Source organism: Prinia subflava, chromosome 6 (genome assembly GCF_021018805.1).
Source record: "Prinia subflava isolate CZ2003 ecotype Zambia chromosome 6, Cam_Psub_1.2, whole genome shotgun sequence".
Classification (NCBI taxonomy): domain Eukaryota; kingdom Metazoa; phylum Chordata; class Aves; order Passeriformes; family Cisticolidae; genus Prinia; species Prinia subflava.
The window spans coordinates 28,349,219-28,364,533 of record NC_086252.1 but is presented as its reverse complement, the minus strand read 5'-3'; the positions used below and the strand labels follow the sequence as shown (position 1 = coordinate 28,364,533).

At 41.3% G+C, this 15,315-nt stretch overlaps 1 protein-coding gene across 1 annotated transcript in view; it reads left to right on the top strand.

The window, feature by feature from the left end:
- SEMA5B (semaphorin 5B) overlaps window positions 1-15,315 on the top strand; it is a 264,588-nt gene that overhangs the window by 158,981 nt on the left and 90,292 nt on the right. The window contains exon 5 of the mRNA XM_063400862.1: window positions 2,630-2,675. Within this exon, the coding sequence (XP_063256932.1) occupies window positions 2,630-2,675 (46 nt within the window). The remainder of the gene's footprint in view (window positions 1-2,629; window positions 2,676-15,315) is intronic.

Below are 15,315 nucleotides of genomic sequence, written 5' to 3'. Positions count from 1 at the left end.
CACGTTATTAATTAAGGATTAGTCAGTTCTAGCTGGGCGGGTCAGCTGGAGTCGGTAGGTGTCTCTGATAGCCTGGTTTGCCTACAGGTGTTTGTATTGCTGCTGGTAAGATGTGAGAAGGATCAAACAAACAAAAAGAAACTGCCAGTGCCTGCACAGACACCAGGTGAGGCAAGCTGATAAAAAACACAGGGAAACCCTCCTTCCTGTAAGAAAGCCCCAAGGTCAGGCTTAGAGAGCTAAGGTGAGGATAAAGCTTTTGGAAGATTTTTGTGCTATTCACATTAGCACATTAGTTCCTGCCTAGTTTAGGTCTCAGCCACCCGTGTGGCTTTGTCCAGGTGCTCCAGAGCAGTCACTGAGAGAACAGACTGGCTTTATTGAAATGGACACTATCCCTGTCTGCATCTGTTTTGGCTGAGTGCAGTGAAAATTGTGTCCTTTGGATATGTCTCTTTCATTAAAGATATTTGGGTTGAATTTGCTCTGCAGTGCTATCAGGAAAAAAAATAAAACCTAATATTAAAACTTATTACCTAGTCAAACTGTCCAGCTTTTTGCAAGCCTAGAACAAGGAGCTGAAATCTGCATTATAAGACTTCCAAAATCAATGCATTTAAATAGCATGCTTAACAACAGGAGAGAAACTTCAAGTCCGTAGTTATGAGAACTTTTTTCCTGAGGGTACTGTAAGATTGGAGGCCTTCCCCAGCAGAAAGCTTATTCCATGATAGCTCATGTCCTGGAGCTGCATGAAGATTTTGGTGTGAGTAGCTGTGTGGTGTTCTTAGAGAGCAGTCAGATCTGTCGCTGGATGAGAATTTAGCTCCATTTTCAAATTTTAGCTTAGTGAGTAGCTTAGTTCTTCTGGTCTGCTGCATGCATCTTTATTTAAGTCTGATGCTAAAGAGTTAACAATTTTTGTTTTTTGAAAGTATACAGCCCTTTGAGACAGAATAGGGTTTCAGACTATACAAAAGAAGTGCTGATCTTCAGTGACAGGACTAGGAGAGAGGATGGAGATTTCCTGTGTGTATGTCTCTGTATACGTCTCTGTGTACTTACAGCAGGTATAATAATCACTGATGCATTTTCTTCAGATATTGCTATTGGATCTCATTCTTCTCTGGGTAACCAGTCCCAGTACAGAATACAATGGTGCAAGTCAAGAGCAAGTCAGAGCTGTATCAGCTGAAGATTTGGTATCAGGAGTTTGATTTCCCAAGTTCCCCATCATCCTTGTCCCCATCCTTCTTTATTAAGTCGGCAGCATTTGAGAGCTTTTGATTTATTTATAGAACTGGGACAAAGTACACAGGCAACTCTATGCTTATCCCTTAGATGATACACAAGTAATACATAACAGAAAAAGGAAAAATTGCTGTAGCCTTGTCGTGGTCATTGTGACCCAATATGAACCTCTCACTATTGGAGTTTGAATTACTTTCTTTGCCTGGTCAGGGTGTGCTGCTGACCCTTCAGGGTGTACTGACCCTGAAGAAGGCTCTTCAAGAGTCCTCAGGACCTGTTCATCGCTATAGGATCTTTCTTCTGGAGTAACTGACCTAGGACTGGAACTTGCATTTTCACTAGGTGGGAAAATGTCTGTATACTGGCATTTCTAGAGCAGGTGAACCTATATCATCAAAGCTGCACTTTCTACCATTTAAACAGAGCCACTTCCACAAGTGTAGTTTAATTCACCTTGTATGGTGTAAATGTGTATTCTCTGGGAGATTGTGGTGTCAGTGATGTTGGAAAAGCATCACAGCTCTTTAGACCTTCTGACAGATAGGATGCAAAAAAATGAAGTTATATGTGGCCAAAAGCCTCAAGCACACAATCCAGTCTGTATGGCTTAATATGTCATCTGATTCTCTAACTGCATTGTCTTAGCAAGCAAAAATGTGAGACAAATCCTGTTAACTAGGCCTTATCTGTAGATGTTTTATGCAAATATGTGTTGCCTCCTATTTGTGATGGGATATGAACATTCAGAAGGGTGACAGGAGCTCAGCTCATATGTGGTATCTCATGCTACAGTGACTTCTGTCAGGAATTCCCTTGCTTTGCCTGTGAAGAGACGATGACAGGAGGATTGGGAGTATCTGCAGTCACTGCCTTGATTTCCCTGCTGATTTTCTGTGCAGAGAGATTCCACTGAGAAGTATCTCTTCTCTTCCTGAAGTCCTGAGTGGGAATTCCCACAAGAACAGGCTTGGGGGAGCATTCTAGGAAGTCAGCTCTGCTCCAGCTGGCTTCTGTCCAATCCCAGTTTTCTCAGAATTCAGTGAAAAACATGACTGCAGCCCATACGGACTTCAACGAAAGCCTGCTGAGAATTTGCAAGTGACCCTTTGTCTCTGGGATTTCATTGTGGTTCTTCATTATGGATTCTGGAATATTTAATACTAGGACCTGCTCAGAACGTTGCTACCAGGTTCACTAAGGTACTGATGAACAAGTCAGTGAACAGGCATATAACTGCCTTTGTATTCTGTGGAGAGGAGTCCAGGAAAACCTTTTGTTTGTAGACATGAATGGCCAAAAACTATTACTTGCTTTAATAACTTTTCCCTTCCTTCTTTGGTAGCCTAATGGTTTGTCATATTTCTGCTTGTTCATGCAGGAACTACCTCTTCAGACTTAGTCTACACAACGTTTCTCTTATTCAGGTATGTTCGCTTTTTACTGTCTTATTTTATTTGACTTGTTAATGAAAGTTCTGTAATATTTGATGTACATTTTCAGAAGCCTGTATAGTGTAAATTTGCCCAGAGTGGTGGAGCAGGGAGAAGACAAAGTCCGAACCAAATACTTGTTCCCATTCCAGTGGTAATGCTGAGGGAAGGGTTCTGCTACGCTTGCTCACTTGGATGGTGCTCTCTGCTTTTTGGGTGGTAATGGCATCTGCCAAAAATGTGGTATCTAATGGAAGAAAGCATGGAGTGTGACTGATACAGGCTTAAACACAACAATCAATAGAAATCCTTGGCTTTCTTTAGAGATGACAGCCACATGCTGGAGAAGGTTTTACTATTCTCATCCATCCTCATTTTAGACCTTGTAAGCCTTTGTGAACATGGATTGTTGAGGAGCTGTGTTTTTCTGAATGCATTACTAAAACCCACAATTGGACTTGCAAGCATTCAAGAGGCAAAAGGGTTTGAAAAATGTATGTTACTATTGCCTTTACCAAGATAAAGCAGCTGATGTTTAAAAGGGCTTGAAAATATCCAGCACTATTATGACTTTACTCTCACTGCACTGAATCTGGAATTGAAGGGTGCAGCAAAAATTGTTAAAGAAAACACCAGCTCCTTATCTTTAAATAGATTAACACTTATGCTCTGGGATACTTACCATCTTCTATAGTTGCTAGATCACCGAAGAAGTATTCAGCATTTTTCAGACAGACTGAGAGGCCTTGCTCCTGTACCTGACCACACAAAGAAGCCATTAGAGTAGTATTGCCAGCCATTCTGATGTGCACAAGCCTTTTGCTGTTAGTAAGAGTTACAAGTATAGCTGGAGGGAAGAAAAGATGTTTAATGGTTGTAAAATGCATTGAATCTTCCTTTAAAAGGAAAACAAAGTCTGGAGTTACCAATGACAACAATAAAGAGTTAGAGAAGCTGCTGCTCCCATTTGGCAGTGCCTTCCCTTTTGCAGATCCATATTAGCATGGCTGGAGGCTTTCCAGCAGGCACACAGGAGAGGGAAGTCTCCGTAGTTATGAGAGGTGTCGTACGTTCTACAACACCCGTTATCACACTGCCTGACACAGCCTCTGGTGCTTGTCAGGGATCCCCTTCCACAAAACCCAATTGTGAATCTCCCCCATACACTTCTGAAGCCAGGCTTGGCCTCTTCAGTGCAGTGAATTTCCTTTTCTTCACTGCAAAACATGGGAAGTCTCCTATGGCGCTGGAGGTTGCTGTGGGATCTCCGGTTAACATAATGAGCTTAGTTCGCTCCTGCTTTCTGGGTGTATCCGGTTACTTTGCCAAGACTTTTTGCATGACAAAGAGAGCATGGAATTATGTTGACACACGTGTTGGGAATGATGGAAGTGATTGTTTCCCGACCTAATGGTTGCCTAAGTAGCTGCTTGGCTTGTCTCCATAAAGCTCATGATGCAGTTTAAAGGCACCACCTTCCCTTTGCCGTGCATCATTTTAAAGGTCAGATCAGAAAGTGAGACAAGAAATGCAAGGAACTTGCATATAGTTCTATAGGGGCGAGAGTGCAGTTCAAGAAATAATCACAATGTTAATTTCCATTATTTTGTATGTCCTCTTTGCTTGTAAATAAAATACAGTCTGGATCTTGCCAGGCCTGAATCGGGATAGTTTTTCATCTTGAGATTATATTCTGATTTATTTTTCCTCATGCAACTTTATTGTCATCCTGCCAGTGGTGCTAAATTTGCTTCACGGTGCAGGTTTGTGCTGACAGGTGCTCCTTTGCATTTGTACTTCCATGAGGTGAGGGCAGAAACATGAGGAGCCCAGTGTGTGAAGACATCAGGATATGTTGGCTGTGGGACAAAGCCTGGCAGTGAGAGGAGTGTACCCCTCTAAGCATGTTTTGATGGAGTATAAAGCTGTTTTTTCCAAAGTGTTCTTGTGCTGTATCCTGAGACTGCATGGTTCCTGTGGGAAAGAGGCATGGCACATAGTGCAGATAGGAGGTTAGTGTCGTGGAATTGCAGTAAACTAAAAGACAAAATTTAGTATTAACTGGGAAGTTATTGATAAGGAATTGTGTAAAAAACCAGCATTACTCTACAGAAGAATTTTGACTTCAGGGCAGTGAGAAAAGAGAGTCTGATTTCAGGATGTGTCAGCTCTTGGGCCCATTTATAATTAAGGGGTCAATTCTTTTCCTTTCTTATCTCTCCTCTGCTCTACCATGTGTTGATGTTTCTTCCCCACTTAGAATTTTCTGTTGATTCTGCTGAGGTTGTTTCTCCAAGCCACTAATCTTTTACATGAGAACTAGTGATGGAGTGGAGCAAAAACTAAAACAGAACAAGATCATTACCTGCTCCACAGAACCAAACGTCCCAGCTCCTCAGAGATTTTTCCTCCTCCTCTCTTTGTTTCCAAAGTGTGTTTCAGAAATTCCATTTAGAATCTGTGCAGCTTTTCACCAAGTGAGTTTACTTGTGTGAGAACTTTGGTGGTGGTGAATACTTCTGTGAAAAACTTTTTTGGCTGATCTTCAATATTCATAAGGAAGTTATAGCCCAAGTATTTTGGGGATCTTTTGTGATTTTGTCTACCTCTTTTTCTTGCCAAAACTGAAGCACTTCGTTTAAAAATTACTGAAAATCAGCATCTTGAGGAGGGGTATCCAAAAACACCTGTTAATGTTGGAAACTTTGGCATGTAGCATTCAAATTCTTGCAACAGTCAAGAAGCACAGTTTTAAAGTGGACACTCTCCCCTAAATCTTAAGCCTATCTTTTAAACAAAGTCTCTGTTTCACGTGCATCTTTAAATGATTGTCTTATATATATTGTAAACTGTTGTTGTTAGACGTCTTATAGAACACCTCTTTTAAGTGATGTGCACTTGGAGACCATGCTGTTTAATTTATACATGGATCTGAAACAAGGCTAGCTCCTAATCTGCAGCTTTCATGGTGAGGCCATAGAAAAGTCAGTTTTATACTGGAGTTGGTAATTAATAGAGTAGGTGGAAGGGTCATTTTAAAAACATAAGCCTTTAAGCAAATTTTTTAAAACTCACAATACTGATTGGGATTTCTTAGCAAGGAATGCTACTCTGGGGTGTGTGTTAAAAGCAGGCTATTTGCTGGCATTTCATAAATCACAGTACCGTGCCTACTCTCTGCTCACTGGGATTTTACCTGGATTCTTAGTTCTCAATTAAATTGAGTAGGAAATTATTTTTGCAACCTTTTTGAGATACAAAGATTTCCAACCTTTTTGCACTGAGATGAAAACAAGCTGCTTTGACATTTTTGTAAAATCTGAAGGAGAATGAAATACATGGTTAATTGGCATGCAAATACTCTGGGTCAAGTTATTTTCTGAAATATCAAAAGAAAGAATTTACATATGCATTTCTCCCATCTCAAACAGTAGTCCTTGTTTGTTTGGAGCATCATTTTTCCCCTTCTCCTTTCCCTTCCTCTTTCCCTTTCCTTTTCATTTTCCTTCCCTCTTTCTTTTCTTTTCCTTTTCCCTTCTCTATGGATCTAAGGAGTCCTTCTGGACTCTCATCTGGTAAGTGTAATAGAAAATATTAGAATTTAATAAAATATTTTGTTTTCAATTATTTATTTTAATGGAAGATCTCTTATAAAAAGTTTTTAAACAGTCCTGTGAAATTTGTGTGCTGGTATGTCAGGCTAGTAGTATTTTAAGTATTTAAAATACTTCAAGAGTTTGTACTGTATTTTAACAGACTGTGAAAGAATAAATAAGTGCGCCTATTGCAAAACTATTTGGAAGATACAAGTTATTTCACCTAAGAAAGACAAAAAAAAATTGAGATCAAAATATGCTTTAATTGACAATATTTTTTTCCTAAGGACAAAACCTGAAGTGTGGCTTAAGTGCAGAGAGACAGTGTGTGAGTTCCCCAGTAGCCATAAACCTGAATTAGGAAGGATTGCCTGTGGAGTTCCACCAGCACCTACGTCTATAATTACAGATCTACTGGTGCCCCACTGCAAAAGACAAGAATGCTACTGAGCACACAACTTCATTTGCTTCTGAAGTTTGGCTCCACATTTCTCAATAAGATCCCCTGTATTTACAGGGGCACTTTGGATAGTGCTACCCAGTCACTAGGACAAAACTTGATGAACTTCTCAGTCCCACTGAGGCATAAGGCTTAAAACCAAGCTTAAAGTAATTTATCAATATACTGTATCAGCTCTTAAATCATGACCAGAACCTTACTGAAATAAATTTCTATCCACTGATATTGTTGGGGTTTTGGAATAAGCATTTGTTGAAATGTGAAATAGCAACAAAACATTTCCATAGTGTCCTGTAGAAGATAAACTGCTGCCACCTATCTGGTGCATTTCTGATAAGGATGGCTTTACTCCAGTTTTTCTTCCCTCTAAGAAGCAGCAACATCCCTGCTGCAGAGATGAAACTCTCAAACTGCACAGCTGCTCCTGAAGACACACTTCCCTCCCTGCTACTCCCTGAAGGGATCTTTAACTCTGCGTATAATCACTGGTAAATCAACAGCATGTATCAACAAAGTGTAGTTAATAATAATAAAACTTGCCTATCAGTCCTCAATATATCACATAGCAACAAATGGAACAGGTTTTGTCTGTTGCACTTTGAATCAAACCAAGTATTAAATGCATTATTTTCTACTTATTTAGGTCCCAGTAGTGCCGCACTTATGTCTGCTGATGAGAAACATTGTCTGTAAATGTATACAAGTGTGAGGAGAGGTGGCAGGGTTTAACCTGGTTTTTCTTTGTATAGTTGAATAAAATATGATAAACAAAATCAACAGGGAACAGTGAGTAATGTAGTTTACTGCACAGATTGTCATTCAAGTAATCTTTCCTGGTGAAAATACTTCACTGAGAAATATTAAGGATTCACAATATGTTCATAAAGCCCTGGCACTTATCAAAAAACTTGCAAATGTTAGATAAATCTTATATCCCCAAGAGTTGCTGATAGGCACCAGATGGGGCTTGGAGGGCCAAATTAGTGCTGCTGGCTCTGCCTAAGGATGCGTGAGGTAAAGTTAATCTGCCCAGTTTGTCTGCCTGGTGTTTAAGACGTAAAATAGGGCTGTAGCACTCCTTTATAAAGTGCTGTGGGGTTTGCCACTAAAAGAGAGGTATAAGTATTGTATTTCAGATTTCCTTGCAGAAACATCCTTGAGCCAGAGCTGTTCCTATTTTTCAAAATATCCTTTCAAAGATCATGAAAAAATTAGGCATTGATAATGCAGCACAAGCCCAGGGCTGGGCTGGTCAAACTTTATTGAAGGTATTTATTTCTTCAATCTAGTTGGAATGTGAAGATTATCATCCAATTTAAAATCCACCTTGGGAAGTAATTTTGGGAAAGAGTAAGAATACTTTGCCTATCTTTATGTACCATTGAGTTGCCTGACAGGAACTCTATTTTGAAATGTTCAGGAATACGCTTCACTTTCAAAAGCAGTTTATTATTTGTTTCTTGCAGATTCCCAGATATGCATTTGAATTAAGCGGCACATATTTCTAGGTACAACATTTATTTCCTTATTTTCAGGCCAATGCAGTTCTCTCATTTAAAAACATAATCAAAAGACCTCTACTAGAGCAGATGCAGTCTTTAATATGTGGCTCATAGCTGAGTCCTGGTTGTCACATATTTTATCAGTATGAAACATTTTTTATTAACAGATTAACATATAAATCTATTCATAAATCACCTTCCAAAGCTGCACCTAAAACCTCTCGCTCTCAGCCTAGAGGTTTAAAGCTATTCCATAATAAAGCGTATATTGGCTGGAAGAACTTTTTTGGTAAATTCAGCTATTTATTCTTATGGTTTTGGGTCTCCAAATAAAATCTACTCCCTGAATATTCCCTTCCTTAAAATGACTGGTCAGGAGCTAGATTGCAGCTTTCAGGTGCAAGTCATCCTTCCCAAGATTTATGTAAGAGAGAAATTTCTATGTGGAGTGAGAGACAAGGGATGAAAATAATGCATGTCAGACTGGAGGTGGCCGTGTCTGAAGGCCACACCTCATCCTTCAAGGACACACTTCTCCAGCTCCTTGCTGCAGGGAACTGTTCTTTCTTATGGGCCCTAGAATCTGAGTTCAGAATCAAACTTCTGCTGATGTTACTCATCAGCTGAAATTCAGACAGCAGAGAAAGCAAATCTCTTCTCCCAGTCCATAGTGTTGAGTGATTTCTGAACACAACATCCCCTCTGTCTGAGAGAACCCAGCTCAGGAGTCCATTTATAACCAGAAAAGCTTTTAAGCCCAGGTTTAGCTTTAAATAAATGCCAATTTTCCTTTGAGAATTCTCTGAGTTAAGAACATACTGCATGCTTTAGTGAGCAAAAATGTTTCAATATGCGCATTCATAGGTCTGCTAAACTGGCTCAGAGTCTACTGTCTAGTCATGATCAATTTAATTGCTCTTTAAAGTGAGTATTTAAGCATGGTATAGGAAGTTCTTATATATATATTTACATATGTATTTTTATATGTGTACCCATACACGGGAGGATCACATACACGGGGATAGCACCCCTATAGAGGAGGTCCAGGAGCTGTACCTGTTTGGATTTGTATTTTAAGCAGGGCAGCCTTCCTGGAGTCAGTGAAGGCCAGGGAGCTGATCTGCATCCAGAGGGGAACTACCCTGTTCTGCTTGCACGGTAAAGTGAGGTTTACATGATGGATGTCAGCTGCAGATTGCCAGCCTGCTTCCCTGGGTAATTCCTTAGTTGTCATTCCCTCCTTCCCAGCCTCACCTCACCTAAAAGCCAAAATTACTATGGGGGTTTTGGTCTTTGTCAGCAGACATTATGAGCAGGATTTAGAAACTGAGAATTTAATTAGCTGCTGAAGTCACTTACTGATAAGAGTAGCATATTGGACTCTTTATTTGATAAAACCCTGTCAGGCATTTTATGTGTAAGGAATGAAGACTAATGCTCTTATTTCTTGCAACTTACAGTCAGGACCATTAGACATACTTTAAAGAGGGAGGGGAAAAAATGAAAATTGAAAGAAAAATAAATTCCTTGGACTTCTCATTTCCTGTTACCAATGTTGCTTCTTTATCATTGCAAAATATATTTTGGTTTGCATGTTTAGCCCTTTTTCTCTGTGGGCTGCTTCCCACTCCCGCAGCTCCAGGAGGCTCTGGGGGATCTGCATGTGCTGCCCCTGCTCTGACAAACTCACTCATCTGTGCTGCTGTCAACAAACACAGCCCTGCAGATGTTCTGAGAGGCAAATCAGCCTCTTGTTGTAGGCAACACCTTACCTAAGCCAAGATTTTTACAAAATGAGGTTTATACAAAAATACGCTTTTTGCCTTTGGGTATGTGGGATATTTTTTAGGCACGGGAGTGGTTTGTTCGCTCGCTGAAAGGGCTGGCGTCCCGCAAGGCACAGAGCGCGTTTCGAGTCGTTCCTGTCCCAGTTAAGGCTGTGACACGATCCTCAGTGAGGGCTCCAGCACAGGACGGGTTTAATGTGCACCTTGACAGGAGCAGTCGCTGTGGGAGCAGTGCCCTATTGAGTTCCACAGCCGGTCCTGCTGCAGCCTGTCCTGGGGAGCAGGGGTTGCCCCCCGCGCTGTCCCCGCTCAGCAAGGCCGGGTTTGCGGGGGGCTCCCGCCCGTGGGTCCCGGCAGAGCCTGCGCTCCCTGCCCGGCCCGGGGCTCCTCCGGCCCGGGCGCCGCGCCCCGACCCGGCCCTGCCCGGGGAGCGGGGCCGCGCAGGCTGCGATGTCAGGAGTCAGAGGAGTCCTTGAAAACACAAAGGAGCACACTGGGCATCTTACGAGATGAACAATGGAGTACGTGGGCAAATTACTGGGGAAAAAAAAAAAAAAAAAAAGGAAGCAGGTTGGCGCTTCTTAAAGACTGAGAATGCACAGGAATATCTACATTTTGTTCTCAAAGCAGAGCTTAAGAGAGATCTAAATGATTCATGTCCTTTGCACTGGCTCTCTGCACAGGATTATGTTTGACCCTGTTAACATCCAGTCATTTAAAATGAGAGCATTAAAAAAATCACCATTTATTGATTTGCATCTCTCAAGGGCCCACAAATGACTTCACGTTTCCTCTAAAACCAACTATTGAGCTCTTTGCAAAAAAGAAAAAAATATGTTATAGTAAACACATGTCATATTACTGTATGTATTTTTCTCCCTAGGTAAATAATCCTGCTTTTCTCTGTTAGTAACAGTTTAGCTGATGTGTGTTTTACAGCTTCTTTTAAGCACAGCCGTTCTGAATGACTAATAGGAGGGGATTATTGGAGCTGTGGAGCAGTCACAGTCGTGGCCGGCACAGCTGTTACCAGACACCCAGAGCTGGGGAGCTGAGATGGGAACAGTTTGCTCATCACTCCCACAGGATATCGATCCTGGCTCAGCATGGCAGGTGCAGCTGAATCCCTGAATCCTTTGAAAGCCTCAAAGAGCTTTGGCCTCCAAGGTTTCACCTACCTTCCCCAGGCTGAGCCCAACCCAGTCTAAAAGGGCAGATGGGCAAATGGGCACAACCTTGACTGTGCCTGTGGCATCTCCAGCCACCCTGACTGGAGAAGGATGGGAAGTTTGCATCCTCAGAAACCTTTCTTCAGGGCTGGAGGAGGATCAGCAGCAAACCTTCAGCTGAACAGTATCAGGCAATAGCTGCTGCGGGTTGCCTGCTACTGGGTGGGTAATGGGAAAGAAAGGGTGGGTTACACCACTGGAGGAGGGTGAGGGAATGTGGCTGTGGGGCATAAATAAGTTGCTGGGTGCCACTGCAGCTTGAGCAGTTAACAGGAACAATGATCTTAAGTTATTCTACTGTCACTGAAATGCTTCTTCCATCTAGAAGATACCCTGCCCTGGTACAGCTATCTGTTACATTTTTATAGCTAACATGACCAAGTAGAGACTATTCTGAGACTGCAGAAACCAAGTGTGGTGAGTGGGGGAAAGGCACATGCAGAAAATTGGCATCTTTTTCTCCATTCTCTGTAAGGAAGGCATGGTGGCATGGGCTGGCTGCTTCACTTACAGACAGCTGTGAAGAGGTAAGGTGGTTTCCAGCTGTCCCCAGTCTGAACTTCCCTTTCTCCACATATGAAGCTGAGATAATGACACTTTGTGCTTTTGAAGTGCTCTGAAATATGTGGTTTTCTGTTTAAGATCTAAATGTTGTATGTGATTACATGCACTTGTAAATATAGGAAATATCCCATAACTGTGAGCCTACAAAATTGTCATGTTCTGATTCATAGTAGATGTAGTATTAAGCAGTTGTTAGCTTCACCTCTGCTTTTTAGGTAAGCAATTCCAGCATGCCCACGTGTTTAAAATGGACCCCTTTTCCACTACTTGTTTTCTACCTATTTTGAACGTAAAAATAGAATAGTTGGGGTCTGCTAGGGGAAGAATGCTATACAAATGTATCCCCTCAGATAAAAATACTTAGTATATGAATAAACCAGCAAATTCGTGTAAAAAAGACAGCGGCTTGGAAGGAGTGTGGGAGAGGGTTAATAAAAATGTTTTTGTCAGAAACATTTTTCTGTCAAGAATTCTATACACTATTTAATTATTAATTATTCACTTCAGACAGGAGACAAAGCAAGGTTTTGAGGTTTTAGAAAAAGAATATTGTACTTCCTTATAGGTAAGGAAAAAGGGCTAACAGGGCTTCAGCCATTTGAATAGGCTGCAAGGTCACCCAGAGAGAAGTGATTTAAGCTTTATTAAGAATGTGGAAAAAAAATTCTAACTTAGCCTGGGAATATTAAGAGACAAGCTGCAGTTGCCTAAGAGGAGAGAATTTTGATGCATGGGGCAGAAAGGAATGATCAATGGTTCATAAATATAATAGTGGTAAACACAATGACAGGAGAAAAAAAATGTATGTGGCTAATATGATTGTTACAAATTTAGTAGCTTTTGCTGTGAGATCGGTTATAGAGGATTTAAGAACAAGGCAAAAAAAAAAAAAAAAAAAAAGAAAAGAAAAGAAAAGAAATCTTTTTCAATAGAAGATAAATGTGAAAGCTTTGAAAACCTCCAGAAAGGAGTTAGGTGGAAGAAGCACAAAGAAGTATGCTGCATTAATCCTGTTGCAGAATCATTTTGTATTCCATCTTAATTATAAGGCATATTCTCAAAATTCATTTATGGAATCTTTGACCTTCATAGAGGTCAAATGCAAATGTGCTAGAGGGGAGGTAAGGGAAGAGCCAGGTGGAAGTGGGAATGTAAGGACAGGACTCAAAGTGAAAGAAACTGAAAAATAAATCCTGGGTTGGCAGGAGAGTGCAGACTGGAGAACAGAACAGAGGATCTGGGAGGAAGGAATAAAAGACACTGCACCAGAGCCATCTTTGCAGGAGAAGGACCAAATACATTCCTTGTTGAGATGAAGCTTGGCAGAGCTTACTACAGCATCAGGTGCTGACGTCTGGTGTTGGAAAAGAGGAGGCAGAAGCAAGGCAAACTGTGACAGACCAAGCAGGGAGGCTGAAGGCATCTGTTTGCCAGCCTCAGGAGGAAGATGGGTGGATGGATGCCGTGCACAGTGGTCAGGTTCTGGCGCTGGCAGTGGCAGCAGGCAGGGCTGTCTCCAGGTGGGCTGGACAGTGAGGGGGCAGTAGGGCTTAGGAACACTTGAAATTTTGGTGGTGGGACAGGAGGGGCAGAGAGCCGTCGTCCCTAACACTGCAGTCCAGTTTTGATTTAAATTGTACTGCACTTCCAATAAAAAACAGACTTGAGAAATATCATGAGGATTCTTGATAAATCAACCCCATTGTTTCTTTTCCCCAAACTGACTCCTTGTTCTTCTCTGAGACAAGTATTTGATTTACACTGATCAATTGCTGGACTCAACCTCTGCATGTGTTGCTGGGGATGTGGTGGTATTTGAATTATGAAGCTCTTCATCTGAAGAAATTGAGAGATTCGGGTCCTTTTTGGCTTGTCATTTCCACACTGACCACTGAAAAATATTGCTGTATTTGTGGACAAGTGTAGTCTCCTCTGAGCCTTCCAGAGTATTTAGGACTGGATGGATGTTGGCTTCACACTTAATTGGAAATGCTGAGGACAGGGGTTGGAGGCAGGATACAGAGAATTCTACACTTTGGTTCTTCACTTTCTCTGTATTTAAGCGTTCCTTTCTGATGGAGCACAGATGGTCTTAGATTAAGGAAAATACATGCCAGAACTGCGGGCTAGGCTCAGACTGGGAGTTAAGCTTGACATGAAATAACCAGAAGGCTGTAATTAGCTTATCAAGAGCGTTAGGCACCTGGCGGAGGAAAGCAGAGATGTAATGCACAATGTAGCTATAGAACAATAAAAACCACTGAAATCTCTTTTATGAAACATGGAGGACTTTTCACTGCTGACTTTCTCTTCCAGCCCAGCCTGGTAATTTCTGGAAGGTCCTGCTTATTCTTGGTTATTAGTGATTTATCAGAAATGGCCTTTTTCTGACAGTTTGTGATGCTGACCACCAAACCCCACAGAAGTCAGAGAGTCTAAAGGTCAAAATCTATGTGTGTTGCCAGCAAACCTTGCTGGGAAGCTTACACCACATTTGCCTGTGTACCATGTGAACTCCCTGACTGCAAATATCAGTTGTCTCACTGGTTCCTTTCATTCTTTCTGCCTGTTTTTTGGCAGCCATGTGTTGGGTTTCACCTCTATGCTAGGATTTAGGCCCACTGGGGCAAAATCGCCTTTTAATTTCCAACAGGAATGCCTAGCAGTATGCAGCTGAGTAGTCAGTCCATGTGCTTCTGCAGTGCATGTTAAAATTGTAGTAGGAGCAGGGTCTGGATCTTTTTTCTAGATGTGCTAGAAAACAAATCAAAATTCTCACATACATCTGCTGAACTGAATAGGGAAAGTACAAAGACTCCTTTTTAGCTGAGGGTTTAGAATTTTTTGCCCATATTATTGAAGCTCAAAAACTATTACTTTAGTTTGGGGAAGAGCAAGAGGGAGAGTCTGGTTTCACTTAAATTCCTGTGGTTCAGGCAGGATCTGTTTTCAGCCTGCCTTGCAAAACTTTCCCAATCTCTCTGGCTTGCACAAGACTGGCCTTGGCTCATTAAAGTAGTCTCAGAGCTTTCATTTGGTCTTGATAATGCTGCTTTCACTTAATTAAAGATTTCCAGTGCCTTTTTTTTTCCCTTTTGGTTGTACTACACCAAGCCTTAAGTGCACAACCAGAAAAGAATTTTGATAGGATAAAATAAATCACATGCACATTTATTTGTTTAATTTTGCACCGCACTCTTTTTTTTCCAAGCCAAGGCAAGATTCAAACTATGTTCAACTTCTTACAAAATTTTAATGAGAATATATTGCAGTGTTTGTCATCCGAAAGAGTATTAGCACCCCCCCAATGCAATAGATGTGATTTCCCTAACGAAAAACAGGAGGCACAGAACAGTGAAAATGTCTTCTTAGTTCTTCATTAGTCTCTTTAATACTGCAGGAAGTGCTGATTTTGATTCCTGAGTTTTAGCCTAATTGTTGTAAGAATCAGATCCAAATTGGACAGTTCCTCAAACTTTAGCTTCTTCTCAAAGCA